Genomic DNA, 22,253 nt, shown 5'->3' on the forward strand with positions numbered 1-22,253 from the left:
ACTACACTTATCCAGTGGTGGAGGTACCATTCGGGGGCTGATTAATGTTGGGTAACTTACAACTTATTGTGGGCTTTGGAGTCACCGAGCCGCGCGTTTAGGGTCTCTGTCAACTCGTACACACACTCTCAGTCTGTTAATATCCCAACCAACCAACAGTGGGGGAGGAAATAAATAACAATGGATATATTCCGTGCAGGTGATCAGTGTAAATGCAAACTGTGTGTGCTAAACAGTGTTGCAAAAATCCTAACTGTCAAAATGCAGTGGTGGAAAGTAACTAAATACATTTACTCAAATACTGTAATTATTTTGGGGTACCTGTTACTTACTTTATACTTCACCTCCACCTTTTTCAGAGGGAAATATTCTACATTTTTACAAAAAAAAATATTACTATATATACTTATAATACATCTATAGAATCTTTAAAATAAACGAAAACTCACAAAAAACACAAATTCAAAAAAGTGTGCGTGGGGAGGCCCTCACAGACAGCTGCCTGGTTTGCCTCTGTGACAGGTTGGCCCCTGCCAACGGCACCCCACCTCCTCATGGCCACCAACATAGTTGGACCACTCCACATAGTTTATTACCCAGGATGAAAGTGAGTCTAAAATATGCATTTAATGCAAAACTCAAATTCACCATTCACGACCCAGCAAGCAGAGAGCTTTGAGACATAAAGTTTGTCATATGTCAGTAAATATAAGAAACAGAAAATGCCACTAATCCCTGCTCAAGATGGCAAATGTGCGTTTGGGTGAAAGTGGCTCTTGTGTTAAAACAGACAAATACATTTTTTTTTTTTTTAGTTTCTGATCAAAAGTCACGATGAACAGATGAGTCTTTAACAAAGTTTCAAAGGTGACATGATAGGAAAATGAAACAAACTTTAAAGACTGTGGAGCTAGTTGTTTTTCAGCGGCCACAGAATCATCTTGGGGATGGACTTTTGTGGTGTTGGTGCGTGCGCGCGCACGTTTGTGTCGAGACGCCAACTGTACTGGAGGATCCCTTGGCCTTTTCCTGGAGAAAACAAAAAAAAAAAAATATCTGACCCAAGTTGTGACAACATTTCCTCCGCCGTGCATCCCCCCCTAAAACCCAGCCACCTCCACGCGCCTATTGGACCTCAGTTTTCGTGACGTTTCCTTCTCCGCGTTACGATTGGACAATCCCTTCGCCTGTCTCCTTGACTGACATCACCGGAGCCACAGGCTCCTCCCAGCGGCAGCAGACGCTATTTGAGTGGGGACCAGCGGATTGTTGTACATAGAGCCGGTTTAGTGTCGTCAATGGGAAGCACACGAGACGGTGGCAACGCGAGTTACGGTCTAGATTGAAATCCACGGCTGCACCATGCTCTCCAGGTCTATCCCGTGTCTCTGGATTACATTTTGCCTTCATTTATGCTGTTATGTAGACAGCGGGAACGCTCAGAATGCGAAGGAAGGTAAGTTCTTAAAGTTTGGAATCTTCCATCCCATCGCATTTGGAAAACATCCTCCAGAATTAATAGAGAGGTGTCCAAATCCAGCAGACAGCTTCCTTGTTTTGTTTTTTTTCTTTCCCATTTTCTCTTTAAATCCCACGCGATCTTTTAATAACTCAACATGTGGATGTTTTATATAGCCAGTGCTGTCAAATGAGGCCGGTGTGCGGGGATGACAGCGCTGTTTGCTCCCGGACCTCGCGGTGTTTTTACGCACGGCAATCAAACGCCGCGGATCACGGATTGGACGCAGGAGCTCTTGTTTTTATTTTACTCCAGTGCCAGTGCGCTACTGGCATAACTGGCTCGCTCGTTAAAGATCTGTCTGTCAAGACAAACCAAGTAAAATGAGCGTGTCGATCCTTCGAGCAGGCTCGCCTCGCTAGAAGTGAGTGAGCCGTCCATCTGACCGCAGTTTCGGAGGGTTATTTCCTCCAAAGTGGCCTCGGCTCTAACAGTCCTGTCTAGTCTTGTTTCTTGGAAGGAAAATACATCAGACTGATTCGGAGCAGGCATCTGCCTCAGACGCTCCAATTGGCCAGAACCAAGGCTATAAAACACACAAATAAGAGGGGATTTAAATAACTCCAGAGGGCTGAAGACTGGCACTTTTAATCGATCGGATTCTGGTCCAGTGTAGGCCTAATTATGTTGTAGCCTACGTAAAAGATGAAATCACGGGGCAGATATGCCTATTAATTTGACAGTGTAATAACCGACCGCGGTCTGGATGTAATATAGCTGATATGAATTGTAAATACTAGGTGTTTATATGCGGGATTTCGCAGACGTCCATATCAGACAGTCTCCTGGAAGATATAACCGGGGCATTATTTTTTTTTTACGGCGGTGCGTCCTGGCTGCTGCCCCCTCGCATGATGGAACTGTCTGCTGATATTAAATACAATTTAAAAAAAACTTAATTTTTAGGAAAAACCGCCGTGGTACCGCTCTGCGCTCTCGCACGCTTCTAGAGCATTAAACAGGCGGATTTGACAAATCGCCTTCACAGATCAAAACTGCAAACAAGCCGCTCGTTAGATGGGTTCACTGTAGTCTTAGGGCCGCTCGGAGCTGAACATATTCCCGAGTTTAAGCGCATACCGTACGTGCGTCGGGATGGGAGCAGCAGCCGCTGGCTTGACCTTTGCGCAACAACTTCCACTCCAGAAATGTGTTTTAATAAACTGATGCGTAAAATAAACCGACATTCAATGAAATAAGTGCGCTTAGCTTAATGATCCCCATCACATTCTACACGTTTGGCAAGCAACACATTTCTAGACTTTATTTCTTCCTTAAGCACACTGTCAGTGCCTTAATTCATCCACCAGAAAGTTCCCCTGCAGACATTAGGACCTGTCCGCTGCAGTGTCTCGTATTGAATGTTTCTGCTTTAACTGCTGCGGCCAGAAATTAGGTCAGTGGTATATATACGCTATAGGTATCGATGTGTGGCAGTATCAGTGTATCAGTAATAGCCAGCCCCGGTGAGATTTAACCATCTGCCTCTCTGTTCCCTGTCACTAGTGATTCTGCTTGACTCCAAGGCACAGCAGACAGAACTGGAGTGGATCTCCTATCCTCCCAATGGGGTAAGTCTGCAGAATCTCCGCATCGCTGGCACACGGATGTTTCTCTGTATCTAGATTTTGTCCAGCTTTTTATTGATGTTCCACATCTGTGATAGGCATAGTAATATTTAACGGAGGCGTGAAACATACGTAAGGATCAGTCTGCATTTTCCCTGCTCAGAAAAGTCTCTCCAGAATAAAAGATCAAGCATGCAAGAGGTTGTTTCTGCTACTAAACTCTCCCGGCTTTTGACATTCAGAGCACAGATGCCTTAAGCAAACCACTTCCAACTTGCTAGTCTGATTAAAAGCAGGCTGTGAGAAACTTTTTTTAAATAAATAATGTGAGCAGAAGCACGTCAACTGAGCACCTTTTAAAAGGTGTGTTTGTGCGATAAAAACCGCAACTGCTAATCTCCCGTCATTCCCTGCAGTTTATTGCATTCAGCACTGTCTGAAATGACAATCTTTCATATGCCTTTGTCGTATTCATTACAGAAAATCACCTCCAGTTTGATTGCCAATCATTAGATGTTTATTTCAGTTCCCGTCTAAATTCAACATGCCGTTCTCTAATGGATGTGTTCATTTATGTCTTATTTCAGTGGGAAGAGATCAGCGGCTTAGATGAGAACTACACACCCATTCGCACATACCAGGTTTGCCAAGTCATGGAGCCCAATCAGAACAACTGGCTTCGGACTAACTGGATAGAGAAGGGCAATGCCCAGAGAATTTTTGTGGAACTGAAGTTTACCTTGAGGGATTGTAACAGCCTACCCGGTGTGGTGGGCACTTGCAAGGAGACGTTCAACTTGTATTACCAGGAAACGGATTCGGAGGTGGGCAGGAGCTTACGGGAGAACCAGTATGTGAAAATTGACACGATCGCCGCAGATGAAAGCTTCACCCAGGGCGACCTGGGCGAGAGGAAGATGAAGCTGAATACAGAAGTGCGCATAATTGGCCCCCTGTCCAGGCGGGGCTTCTACCTGGCCTTCCAGGATGTAGGAGCGTGTATCGCCCTGGTCTCTGTCAAAGTTTATTACAAGAAGTGTTGGTCTATCATCGAGAACCTGGCCACGTTCCCAGACACCGTGACAGGATCAGAGTTCTCCTCGCTGGTGGAGGTCGAGGGCATGTGCGTGAGCGACGCCGAGGAGGAGGCCGACAACTCTCCCAAGATGCACTGCAGCGCTGAGGGGGAATGGCTGGTGCCCATTGGGAAATGTATATGCAAAGCTGGATTTCATCAGAAAGGAGATGCATGTGAACGTGAGTGCCTGCGCCTTTTCTGTCACGATCACAGTGAAACGTGTTTTCAGTAGTAATTTAATTGACTGATCAGCATTCCCAGAGTTGGATTCTTGTTACTTTTAGAAATCAGTCAGGGGCATCCACAGATTTCACACCACAAAAGGTGTGCTAAGAAAAAAGTAATAAACTGGGGAGTGTTTGTGATTTGATTATGCAAAGTAAGTAAATGACAATCATTGCTGGCTGAATAGTTGTGTTGGCAAATGGGATTAAAGCAGCAGTAAAGATGGATAAAGTATTAAGGCCAAACATCCTCAGTGTAATAATAATTGGAATCCGTGTTAATTGATTACGAGGCTCTTAAAGCCATGAATCTGTTGAGACTGGGATTAAATCATAACTTGATTTTCAGCTCCTCAGCTCGAACACTCCTCTCTTTCTTACTGGCAGCAAGCCAAGACAATCACCAGCAGAATACACAGGTCCGAAGGAAGTCCAGCCAGTCTGTCAGTATCTTTCTGCCCCGGCCAAATGACCCTGACAGAGAGGGAAAACAAATAGCCGCTGTACTGTGGCATTTAGGCCTCAGGATATTTATGAAGGAGCCTGACAGGAAGGGTAAATACAGCCTTGCTGTGGCTCATTTTGGCATTGTTGTGGTGTCGGATTGTGCCGCTACAGTTAACAATAACATGCTTTCTGTCATTCAACGCTCAGAGGATTATTTTCAGTGGCCACCTGACTTGAAAGATAAAAATCATTATGGATTCAAAGTGGGCGACTTAGGTCACAGAACTTAAGTGGCCTGCCTTGTCAGGCAAGGCTCTTTTTTTTTTTTTTTTTTTTTGGCAAAGTGGGAACCTCAATCTAAGCAGTTTATGAGGAGCGGCAGCCAGTAATAATTGAATGGAATGCATCTATGAACAAATTAGTGTCCCTGGCAGACAAGCTTTTATGCCACGCTGTCATCCATTAAAGACCCCACAGAGGGAGGTGTGTTAATGAAATATATTAGGCCATGTAATTTAGAGCAACACAGCCCGCCTCAAGTTGTGCTATGTCTCTAATGTTAGCTGGCTATCGCTGATTCCACCCCATGGAGCTACTTTTTAGTGTTCTTGTTGTTTGAATATGCATAGATGTAAGATCCAGTTGTGCCCTTTGGTGGAAAGAAAGGTTTATTTCAACAAGGGGAGCGATGCGGCATAACAATCAATAGCTCTGGCTTGTCAAAGTAATTGTAGCTACCTGTTCTTATTATGTCTTGGTGCAAAGCTCTCAGAACACAGGACTGTTGCATCTCTATTCATTAATCTGTTCACGTGTCAACTAAAACAAATACCTAGATATAGGCAGCAGTACAGTGAACCTACCCTCAGGTTGTTTAAAGCCTGAGGAAGAAGGCTCCTTAATGTGTATGTGGATCAACTTCCAGTCTTGACACTGCACCTTTATGAGCTTTATCTCCACTGAGGCATGAGAAGCCTTTGTATTAAGGGGTAGTTAATCTAAATAAAATGAGAATCACGGTGCACCATCAGCACTTCTTCCAGCAGCTCCACTGACATTAAATTGTCCATTCAGTAGTTTCCCCCAGCACAATCTTAAAGCTATTCAAAGTATTTCTATCAGCTGATCAGCAGAGCAATAAGTCCAAGTGGCTGTGACCGTTAAAAATGTGAAATCCTGGCATTTGGACCTCAAACAAGCTTGTCTTAGTGGTGTAAAAGTACGTCTTTAAAATGGTGCCTCATGGCGATGCCGCACCTTTAGTATAAAGGGTTCCGTATGCTTCAAACAAACTAGTTTGAACGAAGTGTGGTATGAACACGTCTAAAGGCAAGTGTGTATACCTGTTTTGAATGGCCAGACTGGAAGATGCAGCCTGCCATCATAGAGAGGGGGGAGATGCAAAGAATTGTACAAATGGGGATAACAGTGCACACTTTCAGACAGTCTCTCCTCAAAAGTATTCTTGGTGTTGCACTCGTTTGTACACATGAAAAGTGGTGGAGGTAGTTGTATAAAGATTAAAAAAAGGGAGCTTGAGACATAAGTTCAAACCCATCCTACTTTCACACCTCCATACACCAAACCAATAGCTGCATAAAATGGGTATAGTTGTCAGAATATCAGTTTAGGAAAGTTACAAAAGTTGTTGCAAACCCCCTGATTCATTCATCATTGGAAAGGGTTTTTTTGATGTCTTTTAGACAATCTGGCAGGCACTTTATTTGGAGCAATCGGAGATCAGTGCAGTAACCAGGATTTTGAAATTCTTGAATAGCCACCCAAAAAAAAAAAACAAAAAGCATTTTCATGCAACTGTTAAAACAGTTTCTGTAGATTGGATCTCCCTACATGCTCTAAGACAGTCCTTAACTGGCCTATTTTAGTATCTACAGTGCGCTATGATTATAACATGGCCGCCGAGTAAAATATTCAGCAGGAGGGCGGGTGCAAGTGGAGTAAGCGAGTTGAGCTGTCAGTCATGTCATTTGAGGAGCCCCCTCTGTGGATGCAAAGGCCTCCTCCGAAACGTGTTGTGATCCACTCATTCATCACCGTCAGCAAAGAGGGACCCCTTGTCTTTCACCCCTACGCCCCCCTCCCCCTGTCTCTCTTTAACTCTTTGTGTGGCAATCTGTGCCAGTAAATGTCACTCTTCTTCTCCGCCCGCTGCGTTCAGTGGTCTCAGTGTAATGGGTGTTGAAAAAGGCCAGTTGAAGTGTCCCCGGCCTGCGCGGGCTTCATTTTGCGAAGAAGTGCATGTTGTTAAAATAGCGCCCATTCATCCGCTGGTCTTGTTTAGCGCTGGCTACTGGTTGCAATGGAGCCACAGAGTCGTTTAGACAGAGAGAGGGCTCTTGTGGGAGGACACTGGCTTCTTTGTTTGACTCAATCCCGGGAATGTATGTTGTCCAATTTTGACACATCACATCACTGTGGTACTAAGTAACCAGTGCCTGAGAAATGATTAACTGTTGACCCTCAACCAAAAAAGGGAGAGGCCTCTATTTGGTGGAATACAGATAAAACAGGCCATATCTTGCTGCTATCGGTGCTTGCTAACAAGATAATTAATGAGAGGATACAGCATCCTGTAGACGCTGGCACCATCCATCTTGACTGTCAGGGAGTTGGACAGAAGTTAGTTGGAGACTGATTGATGATTGAGCCCCCGAGGGAAGGGGCTGAGCAGTTGGGGTCTGACCACGACAGCTAACGTGTATGGAAGCCACTACGTGGCCCGGCCAGCCAGGCCCAGCTCCAGGCCTGGAGAAAAAGCTGCACTTAGCATTTCAAATGAAGCCAGGAAGCCAAGAGTCAGGAGGTCCTCATACATCTTGATGCTCCCCTGATTGATAAGGTGTGAATTTAATACACCAAATGGCTGTCTTTTACAACTGCTCCAGAGCTTAATTATGCAAATGACAGATGTGCGCCGAATCCACAGGAGACCCAAATGGACCTAAATCACTCAAGATTGAAATAAATTGGTGATGGATGCGAGCTCGTCCTGTCACTGCCAGTGTCTGCTTCCTATGAATAGTAGCATTCTTCCACAGCCCAGGGCTTTTCCTCCTTGTTGTCTTGGCCTGGCAGGTAGCAATCAGACACACAGATGTGGTATTCTCTGCTCAGGATGTTACTACTAATACAGTTGGCAGTGTCCTAAAATTGATCACTTGGGAGGACATGAACTTTGGAGAAACCAAAATGTTTAGATTGATCATTTAATTCATATATCACGAAGAAAATCCAAACATTATATGGTTCCAAATGTGAGGATTTGCTGCTTTTCTCTGTTTTACACCATTGTAAATGGAATATGTTTGGGTTTTGGACTGTTGGTCGGACAAAACAAGACATTTGAAGATGTCAGCGTGGGTAATGGGTGATGGGTATTTTTACTTATTTTCTGACATTTCAGACTAAACAATTAGAAAAATAATAATTGTAGGTCTAACTATTTTTTAACATGATTTTCATTATATAAACTATTTTCTTTAGGTATTGATGAATAGTTTGGTCTATAAAATGTCAGCAAACTGAAAAATGCCTCAAAATTGTTGAAGATGAATTTTCTGTTGGACAATTCATCGATTATTTAAATAATAGGTTTCAGCTCTAAATACATTTATATTTGAGTTTTAGTTGGATGTCCAGGATTATTAGTTTTCATTATGGATTACATATCTCTGATTTTGATGTTCAGTACATTCCAAGAGTTACTGTATTTTGTGATCAAGCATAATCATTCACTTTCTTGATGCACTCACTGTCCTAAAGGTTGCTTTAACTGTCTCTACCTTAGCACTGATGTCCCACATTAGAGGATTTTCAATATCGCCCCAAAAATAGGTTCTCTGTGCTCTATATGCTATATGTAGGTGGACAAAACAAAGAAATGGTGATTTCATAGTACGTTTCTGCAGCAGAGGGAACAATGGTTGGTCACATTATTTAAAGGCCAGTTTCAGAGTTGCTCTACTGAGAACAGATGTAGACTTGTCTTCATGACCAGAAGATATTACTGTATTCTTGTGCAGTTCTTTTGCTCTATCTAATTCCTTCTCATTAGCAGAGACTAAACCACAGTTACTTCCTCGGAGGATGAAGAGAAGACAAAATGTTTGAAATCGTGATTTGGCAAGCTGTAATAAAGAGTATTTATTTTACTTCCACAACCAGTGCCCCCTTTTTAAATATACTCTTCCAAATGAGAAGTAAAAGCAAGAAGACGTTGTTGCTTGAGCTGGTGCCAGCAGCACTTTCTGTGGGATCCGGCTGCCCTGTCAACACGTCAAATTAAATACAAATGCCTCATTTTACATGCGCAAAAACTTTCACTGGGAGGCTCATTCACAAAGTCGTTTGGCTTGGTAAATATTTGTCTCAAAGTTACTTTCATATAGGCTGCACCAACTCATATACTGTAACAAAGGCAAAGGAAAACCAAAGGGCTGTCGTGACTGATGATTTGCTCCAGCTGGTTTTCAGGTTCATAGATATATCACTGAGGTAAAGATGGGTCTAAAACACACAATCTAAGCACAGAGAACTGAGCTTAAAGAAGGACACGGGGCTGCCAGTCTCTGGTCACTGGTAATGGGTTTGTCTCTCACCTCTGCTGATAAGCTACAGCTGCTGACTCATGCATATATGAATATCAAGCAGCTGATGGAAATGCTCAGTCCACTCAACTGTTGTAGGCGCACAAACCTTGTTCAGAAAACACTATTAGGAGCATCAAAAACAAATCTCAAGGGGATATTTTCCAAATACTAGTAACCTTATGGTTATTTGCTCTTAGCTCTTGAACCCTAGGCTGTTTTAGCTCAGTTTCCACTTTCTTTATTTGCAGGCTTATGGCATAGTCAGTACGTAACCAGACATGCCATATATTATTATTTTCAGATCATTTAGTCTATTCAGACACAACACCAGATCAGAGATACTGATATTTTTGGTTAGAGTACTTTGAGCTAATTCCAGGGGTATGTGCATGTGCGTTATGGTTTGACTGAGTTATGACTCTGAGAAGAAAGGGTGTGATTTTAGATGCAAATTGTGCCAACCAGCTCTTTAATGCTATTTCAAGTCAGCAAGAAAAAACTGGGGAGTGATGACTTATCAGTATCCAGGACTTGGAATTTGACTTGCCAGTCCAAATTTGAAACCCTACGTTGCACCACATGAATAGACAGAATCCAAGTAAACAGTCCTCATTCTCACACAAACAAAGGCATGTGGAAAGCCGTACTGGTAAGAGACATTGTTAACCCCCCAAAAAGGGAGACCTCTGCAACTTGCGTCAGATAGCATTATTTTCAAGGTGACACTGGGGTCCGCATTTGGCCATGCATGAGGTCAGTGAATATTAACTTCATTTACACATGGCTGCAGACCAGCGCAGCGCCACAATGGAGGCCTGCCTGTTGTGTTTAGTAACATGAGCGCCCCGGCTGACAGGACACTGTCAAGACGGAAGATGGATGATCGCAGCAGTTGACCCCTGATCGCCAGAAGAGTCACCTCTCCAACCCCCCTCTCCCTGCATGACAAAACAGCCCTCCCCGTGGTGCAGCGGCTCTCATCTCCACTTGCACTAACAGGTTCAGACATCTCCATCGATCCCTGCTTCCATACCTCTTGTAATTCTAAGCTTTTGCCCTTTTTAGCTATCCAAACTGTGGCACAGATGTCATTTTTGTAATTGCTTGCCTGCTGACTGCTTGAGAGGGATGTGATCAGACAGGCAAACTCTATGTCAGAAGACAATGTCTTTGGTGTTCTGTGTTGTGTCCCTGTGGCATGAGGGTGAAAGTGATATGTGACTAGGCCTGGGGTCTCGCCACCATAAGAGGTAGCGGAAAGAGCCCTGTTGTCAGTGGAGCTGCTCCTCTGGGAGGCATCAGACCACTGGCTCTGTACTTCAATCTTCCTTTAAGAGGAGAATCAATAACTTATTACATAACTTCACACTTTTTCCCACTTACACCCAGGGCAGAGGAAGCAGAACTTAAAATGTGCTTAGGATGGTTCTGTTGCAGGAAATTCAGTTTCTTCCAGAGTTGTGTTTAAATGAAGACAGCTTGGCAAAAGAGAAGGTAACCAATTTTTACATAACCTGAGTGGGAGAATAAACAACTTTAGGACTCATCTAATGATTATTTTAATTAATCTGCCAGTGAATTTCTAGACTATTTGTTAATTGTTTGGTCCTAAAAATGTCAGAAAACAGCAAAAAAACAAATGCACATTACAAGTTCCCAGAGCATAATGACAATGGTTCATTCTCTGTCTAGCTATCTAGAATATCCTCGTATTTTTAATTTTTATTTGGATGAACCGACTGTTTAAGAGCAGTCTACATCTGCACAAGCACTTGTGGGCATCCAAGCCGGTGTATTTGTGTGTCAGGGGAGGCCACGGGGGCCTGGCCACAGCAGTGATGTGCAGCTAGTTTAACATTGTTTCATTCCTTTCTGTCACAGCTCTGGGACCCGGGGGGGATGGTCGGGAAGGTTGGTAGGCACAATTCAGAGATAATGCTCACTTGCTGACTGGGGACATTTTCAGTGCCGATTTCGCTTGGGCTGCAGGGGGTTTTGGATCGGGTCAGACCTTTGGACCCTGTGCTTTCATCCCCAGAATGCAGAGTCCTTCCGTTATATGTGGTGTCTTTTAGCACAGCTCTCTTTTAGAGCTGACCACCTCATCCATTAAAGGTAGCCGCCTGGCTGGCCTTAAGGGCCCTTTCTCTTGTTTCCATGTGAGTTAAATGAACTAAACAAAAGACGATTAGGTAGGGACATTTTCCATGTCACTGAGAATCCATTTCAAAAAGCTCACTCATCACTGCATGATAGCTTAAAGAAGCAGAGACCTCTTAGGAGGACTGTGCGCAGACTAGAGATGCAGCTCCTGTTTAGGTGGATTGAGAGCCTGCAAATTCACTGATGTAATAAAATGTAAAAGATGTAAATTTATCTTAAAATGCCCTTCATTTTCCACCTCTAAATCCATGCAGTAAATCAGCAGGAGTGCTGCAAAAGAAAACAGGTGTTCAAGTTGTTGCAGCGACTCTAATGAAACTGAAGCAGTTGTCTTTAGTGAGTTCATATTACTTTCTCCTTTACATTTCACTCAAAACCTTTGTAGATGCATGGTCTCGGATTCATAGTCTTAGATTTATCCTGGAAATTAAGGTTTAAAGGATAAAATTGCCTGTCTCTCAGTACTTTCTGACTTTGCTAAGTCTGTGGCACTCAAGCCCCAAGCCCATTGGTTCCTACTAACACAACCACTAATACACATTTGTTGGAGTATTTAAAACAGCAGGACGGTGTATGAGGGATTGACTTAAAAATAAAAGATGGTTTTGGTCTTTCATGGGATTTGTTGACAATAAGAAAAATATAGATAATAATCAGCCTTATTCTTTATAGGGTCGGTTCACCCCAATTACAAAAAACTTTTTTCACTTCCCTCTAGAGGTATCTAATCATGCAGATGGTTTTGTTTTTTGTTGAAGTGTCTGTGTCTAAGATTTCTGCCTATAGCCCAATAAAATGGAGATGAATTAATGATTCGCAGTGCTCAGAGCATTGAAAAGGGACATTTAAAAACTTCAATAGCAACATCTCTTTCTAGAAACACTGTCCTGGTTATTCTGGATAGGCCTAATCCACACAAAATCTTGTCAACAGTTTTATAGGGACTATTTCCCCTCCGCTGTGGACGCAGATGTCAAATACCACGAGAGGCAAGTGAGAAAATACTGTATGTCCAAACTGTCCGACTTTTTGGTCAAACTTCGTGGACTGGCTGTAGCATTACTTTTAGCACCACAGCAGGAGCATTAGCTTAAATTTTAGTATAACTTAATCAGTGTCTGGCTTTGATCTTTGCTGTGAACAACCAAGCAGGCACTTCCTTTGGGTGTTCTCTGCTCAGAGGGCAAAGCTGTATGCCCTCCAACACAATATAAGGGAATGCTAATCTTCTCTTTGTTTCTCATGGAAAGCTACTTATCTCCCGCTAAGCACAGGTACCTCGGATGAATGGGTCGGTTGTCTGTATGTGTGGAGTGCAGCAGCAGCCAGACAGAGCCATTCCAAGTATGTGTGGGGTGAAGGGAGGATCCAGCACAAAATTACATCAGATTATTTAACTGTTTAAACTTAGTTTCAGCTGCTCCTTTTAGTCTGACTTCTTTTTTGGCTCTATTGTAGCCATGTCCTAGGTTCCCTCCTTCTTCCAAAGCGGGAGGTGTTCGAAAATGAGCTTGTTTGGAAGGGGTTTGACATTGAAACTCTATCTCCGTGAAGAGATTTTCAGCACGGCCTCAGTTCTTTTCCTTTCTTTTGTGTGATCTGCCACTGTTTCCCGGAGCTGGATAGGCGCCTCACCTCTCATAGGTGGGAGATTAACATGTCTGCTGGCGAAAACCAGCTGCAGAGCATCTCTTTCTTTATTGAAAGAAGAAAAAAAAAAGATTTAGAGCAGTGCAACGGGCTCGGAGGAAAAAGGAAAAAAATTTGAAAACATCTGCTGCTTCCTTTGTTGCTCCTGCGATCAGACTAAAAAACAAAACATATTTGAATATGAAAAATTTAAGGTATGAACCACAAAAAAATCTTAAGCATAATATTAGAATACTTTGAATACCGTTTAGATTATGCAAAGCTATAAACAAAAAGTTAGCAAGCACTGCAGTGTTGTGTAAGTTCACACTTCACAAGAGCTAGCTCAAAGTTCAGTTCACACAGATCAAAATGAACTAGTTCATGGTCAAAATGCTGTGAGGTTGACTTGGGTGGAGGAACTTTGCGGCTGTTTGCTTGTCTGATCATCAGTCGCTCGCAGAAATTTCCCAAGACTGGTTGGATGCTTCAGATCGATGTCGTTTCAAAAATCTGTGACCCAAAATACCGGCATGCTGGGTGCCGTGAAACACAGTGCACTAGTTGCAAACCGATATCTTCAGTTCACCGTTCACCAAAAACATGAGCACGTTCAATGAACGGTGCTCTTTGAGCACGTTCATGCACAACACTGGCAGTAAGCTTAATAAATAACTCATGTCTTCCTTCGAGGTGCACTTGATTTCTCTAAAACCTTTGCAGCTACACCTCACCTGCAAGATGAGATCAATTGAGCTGTCCTTTTGGCTTTTAAAGTAGAAGAAATACACTCGGCTAGGATTTTTCTCAGGTCTGACAGCCTCTGTTGCTCTGAAGTTACTCACGAGATGAAGCCTATTGCCTCTTACATTGCAGGAGAGAACACCACAGGCTTAAGTCCATAAAAGAGATGCAGCCATAGTTCAGCATGCATAAAATGCCAGTAAGCAGAGCCTAATGAATGTCCACACCGAGGCCTACTATTTATTGAGGCAAAGAACATACGTCACATTTAATCAGAGCAACACACATAGGCCCCAGGCTACATTAATGCATAAGAAATAAGCTCTGTGTGAGCTATTGACATCCTTCTCTATTGTCGTAACGCACGGTCATGGTCCTAATCGCATGCCCTGAAAGTAAAACTGAAAAACATAAAGCAGGAGTTGGGTTTTTATATAGCATTTCATGGTTGTCTGAACATCCAGCTAGACACAGGGTATTTTGAAATAGCTGATGGAGAATGTTTATGGCAGTATTAACAACGGATTGCAGTGTAACAGAAGCGATCAGACAAGTTTGAGGGAGAAAATGCCTTTGTTTTTCACAGGTAGCGCTAGGTATCATAAATATTTCTTTTGGCACCAACGGAAATGTGTCTGTAGCACAGGGTATTGCAAAATTGCCTAAATTTGTCTAATTTAGACAAACTAGGCAAATTTCTTGTATGACTGCTTGTGTTTAGACAACAAAAAATGAGCTGCCAGGCCCCTATTAACCCCCAGTTCCTCCCACTCTCTGGGACTCTATGTCTGTTCCTATGCTAGAAAAAGACTACCTGGCCACAGATTTAATGTGTGAAAACTTAATTAAACACATTAATTTAGGAAGTCTTGAAACTACATTTTGAGACAGGACCCTTTTCAAGTCAGGGCCTCAAGAAGAAAACCCCACTTTAGGCTCCATGTCACTGTTGTGATTTATTGGTGCATGTTCCCAAATTAGTACAAACTATTTGACACACAACAAAGCTGGAGCTTTTCTGGCCCCTGGAGTTTTGGGGGCCCAGGGCAGTTGCCCGCTCTGCAATGTTGGTAATCCAGCCTTACATCTGAGAAGCTTTGCTTTTGTTAAATGAAAAGAAGAAAGATTTGTACAAAAATATCTGGGATAAGATATTCTAAAGTCAAGGTTCACCAACCAGCTTTTTGTCCGCAGCGTTTGACTGCATCCCATGGCCCTCTTCAGTAAATGGAAATTGGTCAGCTGGAGAGAAATAGCGTAACGCAGTAAGGCATTGCAAAACCAGTAGAATTTTTACCAAAACTCTGTAATCTCTCTCTAATCGGCACCAGAATATGGAAAAAACACAGCTATAAGAACATTTCAATGAACACCCAGCCCTGTTCAGAGGTATGCACAGAGGCAGACACAGCACTGAATGTCAGAATCATGCAGACAAATGGAAAGACACTGGGAGGAAACATACTCTTACAAACCACAGGCGACAGGCTCCCCATCGAACCAGGCCTGTGTTTAGAGTTGATATTTATAAAGACATTTCCCTATCGGAGAGGAAGCGGCCATGGCGAGAGTTTTACGGAAAGCAATGGTGTTTTATTGAAATAAGAAAATAAACTGTTTCCTTTATCACGCTTGACCCGTTCCACCTGGCATTCATCAGCGGTGAGGCCTGCATGTTGGTCCTGTCGGCTGCTCTCCTCCCTCTGCCTCTTTTATCACTCTAATGGGGTGCTATCTCCAGGCTGCTCTCTCCGGGTCTCCACAGCCCCGCTCGGCTCCCTTCAGCGCGCATTCTTTCCACATCCATCCTGACACAGGGGCGGATTTAACACATAATCAGACCGGACGGGAGGGCAGCTGGAGAAGGGGGGAGGCCCAGCCCTGACAGGACTCATCATGCTAGGACCATGGAGACAGAAAGGCCCACACTTTGGCTCTGGTAGTCTGCAAAAAAACAGAGGGACTCTCCCACATTCCCACACTGCAGCTCACTTTGAGCCCCGTCCGCAGCAATATTGAGACAGATGGGGAGAAACGAATTATCCCAGCTGCCCTGCGTGGACCAACTACAGTTCTCCATGCTCAGTAGTAGTAAGGATTGGAACCTTGTTTGGATTTGTGGTTTTGTAAGCAAGCAAGGAAAGCTCAGTTTCCAGTTAGAGGTTTTCAATACCAGCACCAATACAATACCTGAGATTCAATACCAATACCAAAATAATATTTCTTTGATACTTTACTTTCTGATACCGAGAGTTCAAATGATACTTTTCACATCTGCATAGCCACAAGGGTTCGAAAGCATACATTTATCATCTGGCTGTGGCGAAGGTCCGTGTCAATGTCTTTGCAGACATCCGCATACAGCCCAAAATATATAACCACATGGATGGACTGGACACATGGATCATACACGCCGACTGCACGTCTGTGAAAACATCTGCCTACACTCATTGTAATATAAACCGAACCTGACTTGGTCAGAATCTGACTATAAATCTGACCGAGCATGCTTGGTCTGGTTCGGTCAGATTCAACATTTGACGGTTTTTCATAGTTGGTCCTATGTAGACATTTCAGTCTGTACCTTTAAAAAGTATTGAGATTCAATACTCAGTCCTAGAATAAACTAGAAAACTACACAGAAAACAACAAGGGCATATTTGGAATTCCATCTGTCAGCAAAGACACAAGATTAAGATGACTTTTGGTCGCAACAGGGATAGTAACGTTGATTTGTGGATTAAAAGCAAGCAAGGAAGTTTGTTTTCCAGTTTCTAGGCAATACTAGAAAATGTTATGATAGCAGTGCCACTATGATACATTCATTTTGGAGCCACTATGATATCGGATTTTCTTTGCCACTAAACCCCAAGAGTGTCATGACACTGCTAAAGCGGGAGAGAAATTGGATGTAATTCAGGAATGTCAAGAAGCTCAGCTCAGAGGAAAAAGAAATAAACCAAGATCTTACTTGAATACAGAAATCCGTTTTCCCCCTTTTTTTGTGTATGCGTGTCTGCGTAAGATAAGGAGACTTTGTTTTATTCTCTGGGCCAGTGTGTGCTGTGATTGAGACACTATAGTCACAGGAGCGTTTGATTATCTCTATCCCACTACTCTGAGGACCTCTCGTTTCTCAGGCTCCTCTTCCTCTTTCTGTATAAAATTGCTGACTGCAGCTTGTCCCCCCACACATCACTGAATTAAAGTGTTTGACCACTGGAAGGGAAATTACAGATGCTGGCTCTGTAGCCTGCTGAGGAGCGGGCTGGAATGTAAGACTTGCATATATTTTTCCTTTCTGCTTAACCTCAACCCGCTTCTCTAAGGACTAACTAATTTCTCAGTGTTGTAAATAAGCCAGCTGTTGTGTCTGCCGCTGAGCTTTTTTAACGGACTCGTGTCAACAAGCACAAGCCATTAGTTGGCTTTTATCTGTGCCACAAGACCAGACTCGTTGAAATGGGCCCTTTTTTCAAGGAGTCGCTCTTATACACTTCATCCTTACAAATGTAATTATACGTTGGACTGTACGTGCTCTTGTCAAAGTCAGTGCAAGTAATAAAGAGTCTGGGGTTTTTTACAAGGTTTTAATATGTTTGTGTGTCAGTGTTTGCCAGCAAGGTGTCAGTTAAGAAGGCTACTTGGTGAGCAGACTTGGTGTAATTGCTTCGTAGATATTTCCACTCAGAAGGAAAGTGTCGCTGCAGGGACAGCCGATAAAAGAACTTCTCACTCACTATCATCCCATCTTGGTGTCTCAAACTAAGAGCGTCTCTTCAGCATCTGGTGCCAGAAACGGAAACTCGCCAGCAGCGAGTCAGTGTGCACTGCGCTGCTGCTGCCGCTGCTGGGACAGGAATGCTGGGCCGGGACGGCTGTGTTTGTACTTGTCACTCAATGCGCTGCCAGTGGTGGGTAGAGCTGCAGAAACACTTAGTTGCCTGTGTCATGCAGGCATTCGATTTTTAAGGGCCTCATTTGCCGCCTTGTTGCTTCTGTAAATATTTCCGGGTGCCAAACCCGGTCTGATGCACTGATAAACACATGGGCTTTTGCTGAAAAAAAGCATAGAAAATGAACTGTGTTTTGCTCGTGAGCTTGAGTTAAAGGGCAAGTCCAGTTTATTAAAACAGGGGTCTTATTCACAGTTTCGGCTGGTACCCTGAGCTTGGGTATTGGGATCCGACCGGGTGAAAAAGCATAACCATACATACGACATAACCAATAGAAATACTGTGAAAGCTATTAAAACAGAGTGAAGTTATAGTAATAAAGTTGAGTTATTCAGTAAAATTCTCCCGGCTTTGTACTTATCTTAATCTGGGATATGGATCCTCTTGTCTGCTGGAGTGGTGGTCGCGGTGGGAGATAGCCTCGGTTCCTGCCGGGCTTTCCCCCTCCGCACACCTGCCACCCAGCACATGAGCTCTCCGAAACCCAAAGGCAAACAGACACACTGGCTTGTCAGAATGTTTAAACAGCCCGACATGGTGGGAGAAAGCATCGTCTTAAGCCTGATCTAGCTAATTTTTAGCCTGCTGTAGAAAGGCCTTCAGTGTCATTATCAACATCCATGGGGGGAGTGTTTACACTGCGTATCAGATACTGCAGCTAAATATGGTTTCCTTTGCTGTTTGTCAAATGTTATCACTTATCAGAACTGTAAATACAGAAAAAAGCAGCTAAATTTGATTTGAGTTAGCACTGACTAGACTCTGTGTATATGTCTCACCTGGTCAGCATTCAAGACCCACCGCTCGCAGCCTCCTCGTGGCTCTGTTTTCAATTACCGGCTCAAAAAGGTAAAGAAAGATTAGAGATAAAATCATGTCTTTTTTTTCCTCTTGAAAAAAAGGTCTTGTTTCACGAGGCTGTGGCAGTGTGATAAATGGAGAATGAAAGGGCTTTCGTGTAGCTGAAATGGCGATACCCTAAGCCCCGGTCTCCTCTTCATGCCACTCTGGAAGTGTTAAAGCAAGAAAACTCGGATGCCTCTATCCTTATTCTGGACCTTTCACAGGAGGTGACCAAAATCTGTAAGGGGGGGTATGAAAATCATTGCTCATTTCCCCCAGTGGCTCATATAAAAATACATTTTTGGTGTAATTTGATAGCTGGTCTTTGACAGAAGTATTGATTTCTTGCAGATCATGTGGCCTAGATAGCAGTTTTTCACCAGGCTTAGCTCTGTTTTGCACGCACAGCCGGTCACTGTGGATTAGTTGACACAGTTGATTATTTAGACATTAACTCGACAAATGCATGTGATTCACAGTGAGGTTGCTATGAATCACTGTTTTCCATGTACATTCTGCCTTTGTCATTAATTGCTTTCATGGTTCTTCTGGGACCTGAGAATCATTTGCAACTTTTGAGAAATGGTGGGTGGGTGAATTATTTGGTTTGAGTGGAATTCTTAAATCAAAATCTCACCACACAGGCAATGATGAGTCTTTTTTGATTAGTCATATCAGTCTTAGGTTTGTTTACTGTCTTGGTCAAAGGTCCAGTGTTGAAATGATCCGTGTGCTTGTGCTTGATGTGTATGCTAATCTCTCTGCTCTACTGAAGAATGTTTCCTCTCAGAGATAGGACTTGTTATAAACAAGTCGGACCTCTTTATCTACCTGAGGATTCATCAGAATAAAAATAGCCTTGTTGTTTTGCTGTGGAAATGAGAGGTTGTAGTTTATCCATGAGCGAATTCAATGTGAGGTTTGCGATACCGTTTCATGGCTCAGCCTGCTTTATGAAGCCTGAGGGGGCAGGTTGATTCAAATACTGGCTGCTTCAAGGTGTGAACACAATGGTGTGTTCTGTCATGCCCTCTTCATGATGGGAATACAGGTGTGAAGCGAAGACTCATTCAGACTGTGTTTGCACAGGACTAATATTACCTCGAGACATTCAGAGATTTGTAATGACTGCTGAGATCATCAGTGAAGAAAATCCTGTGTGAACCTGGTTTAGCTGGGGTTTACTAAATAAAAATTGCTGTGAAAATTCAAGGTATCTATTGAGTTTTTGGTTAAGGGTAGGAATAATTAGATTTTTCTTTTGGTACCAGCATGGCCTTATTAACCCATTAGGGGGCCCAGAGGCAAAAACTAGTTGCGGACCCCCACGGTTTATTGTTCGAGCTCATCTATTGGCTGACTATCGCAGATATAGCAGTATTGGTGTATGTGTCGGCTGACAACTAACAAGACATTGCAGTACAGAAATGCCAAATATATGTTTGATTTAATTTAGAAACAGTGACACAATTACATAGTTTGTCCCCCAAAGAGCACTGACAAGTTTATTTTTCAACTGTTAAATGTGCCACTTAGGACATATCATGGTCACAATTCTTTGATAACTAAATTTAAGGGATCCTTATCAAGTGTTAATGTTAAAAAAATGAATGTCTGCAGATTTTAAAGTTTTCAGATTTTTTAAACTTTAAAATATTGATATTGGTATCAGTTTAAAAATTTACATTTTGAGCTGTCCTCGCCACCAGAGGACCCCGTTTTATGTAAACTGCAGTGAACATTTTCCTCTGACAAAAAGAAAGACAACAACTACTGCTGTATTGTACAGCTGGGCAATATGAGGATATTTACGAAATGACAACAGAAATAAGACACAATTCATGGGATCCTTATAAAAAATGTCAAGCCTAAGAATCTAATTAAGTGTTTGGTGCGGTTCACTATTTTTTTTTTTTGGGGGGGGGGGGGGCTGTTCTCTAAACTTTGCCTTTTTAGTAAAATTCACTCTTTGGTGGAACTGTTCACAACTCATTTTCAAAACTGAATTGTAAAATAGAACACTACACTCCACCTTTTTTTCATATTAGCAAATTTCATTATGTAGAAATTTGGGGGTAACTCATAAATTACATGAGATCCCCACATAACACTGTCTGTGTAATCTAGGTTTATAACTTTGCTTTTTTGTCTTTGTCCTCCTCTCTTTGCCTTGGCCTCATTCTTTTTTTTCCCCTTCCCTCTGCAGCGTGCGGTCGTGGTTTCTACAAGTCTTCCTCCCAGGACCTTCAGTGCTCTCGTTGTCCGGCGCACAGCTTCAACGACCGTGAGGGCTCCTGGCGCTGCGACTGCGAGGACGGCTACTACCGAGCACTCTCTGACCCTCCGTCTGTGGCCTGCACAAGTAAGTCTGCCATGGCGTTGCTAGGTAAACACAGCGCAGATCACTTGCCAGGATCTGAATTTAAACAGCCACACATGCGAGGGAAAAAACACACTCCGGAACCCACAGCAGACCTGTTCAGTCAGTCTTCAGTGGTCTCATGAAAGCCCAGATGTGTTCCATAGCAGTTCCTCTGCCTCCCAGTATGTCATTATAATTATGTTTGCAGGCTTGCATGTCTGTTTTCTGTCTTAGCTGGTTGCTAATGATGAGAGGAGCAATTTGCCATTTCCCGTCTGAAAGATTGCAATTACAGTCAGCAGCGGCAGCCCAGACTGCACCCTGCATCTTCATTTGTCCTGGCCAGTTATGTGACAGCCATTGATGGCTTATTTACACAGTCTGGGGGATTCAGGCTGATGGGTGGGGCTAATTTGCTTCCAAATCCAAACATGTTAATTTCAAGGTGCTGCTGTATGTTTTTGGTTTTTTTTACGTTGCCTTCAGCTACTGTGCAGGGGGAGTGGCACACCCCAGCGGGGGCAATGTTAGCACTCTGCTTTATCTCTGGTGGTAAACAGCACCCCTAATCATAATATCTGCACCATATCTGTGTGCCTTCATTCTACTGATAATGTATCACACAACTCCTTGATAGGCCCACAGGCTGATGGCTGCTAGATACACACCTCTGTCATTCTTTTGACAAATGAGAATGAGAGCAGATAAATTAACATTTCAGATTGTGGTAATTAGTTTTATACCATTATCTGTTTATTCAAATCAACAAAAACAGATATGCATATGTTGGAAAATCAGCATGCCTGGTTCACATCCTGAGCAGTGCCACTTTTTCCCTGAACACCCAAAGTAGGCCAAGTCAGAATCTTTAATGTGTGTGTGTGTGTGTGTGTGTGTGTGTGTGTGTGCCTGATTGGAGTTTGGACTTAATGTTATACATATATGAAAAATGATTCTTTGTCATTTATGGGTGTCTGTTAATAGTTATTGTGTATATGTGTGTGTATATATATATATATATATATATATATATATATATATATAATAAAATGTACAATGGAAATGAAGGAGCTACACAGTAGTTAAAAAAAAAGTGGAACATGGTGAGAC

At 42.9% G+C, this 22,253-nt stretch overlaps 1 protein-coding gene across 4 annotated transcripts in view; it reads left to right on the plus strand.

Moving 5' to 3' along the window:
- Nucleotides 1-1,255: 1,255 nt before the first annotated feature.
- Nucleotides 1,256-22,253, plus strand: part of epha7 (eph receptor A7) — an 89,987-nt gene continuing 68,989 nt past the window's right edge. For all 4 annotated transcript variants that reach the window (XM_044168805.1, XM_044168806.1, XM_044168807.1 and 1 more), the window contains exons 1-4: nucleotides 1,256-1,456; nucleotides 3,026-3,090; nucleotides 3,675-4,344; nucleotides 20,988-21,143. In XM_044168805.1, the coding sequence (XP_044024740.1) occupies nucleotides 1,363-1,456; nucleotides 3,026-3,090; nucleotides 3,675-4,344; nucleotides 20,988-21,143 (985 nt within the window). In that variant the 5' untranslated portion in view covers nucleotides 1,256-1,362. The remainder of the gene's footprint in view (nucleotides 1,457-3,025; nucleotides 3,091-3,674; nucleotides 4,345-20,987; nucleotides 21,144-22,253) is intronic.

This window comes from Siniperca chuatsi, linkage group LG16 (assembly GCF_020085105.1).
Source record: "Siniperca chuatsi isolate FFG_IHB_CAS linkage group LG16, ASM2008510v1, whole genome shotgun sequence".
Lineage (NCBI taxonomy): Eukaryota > Metazoa > Chordata > Actinopteri > Centrarchiformes > Sinipercidae > Siniperca > Siniperca chuatsi.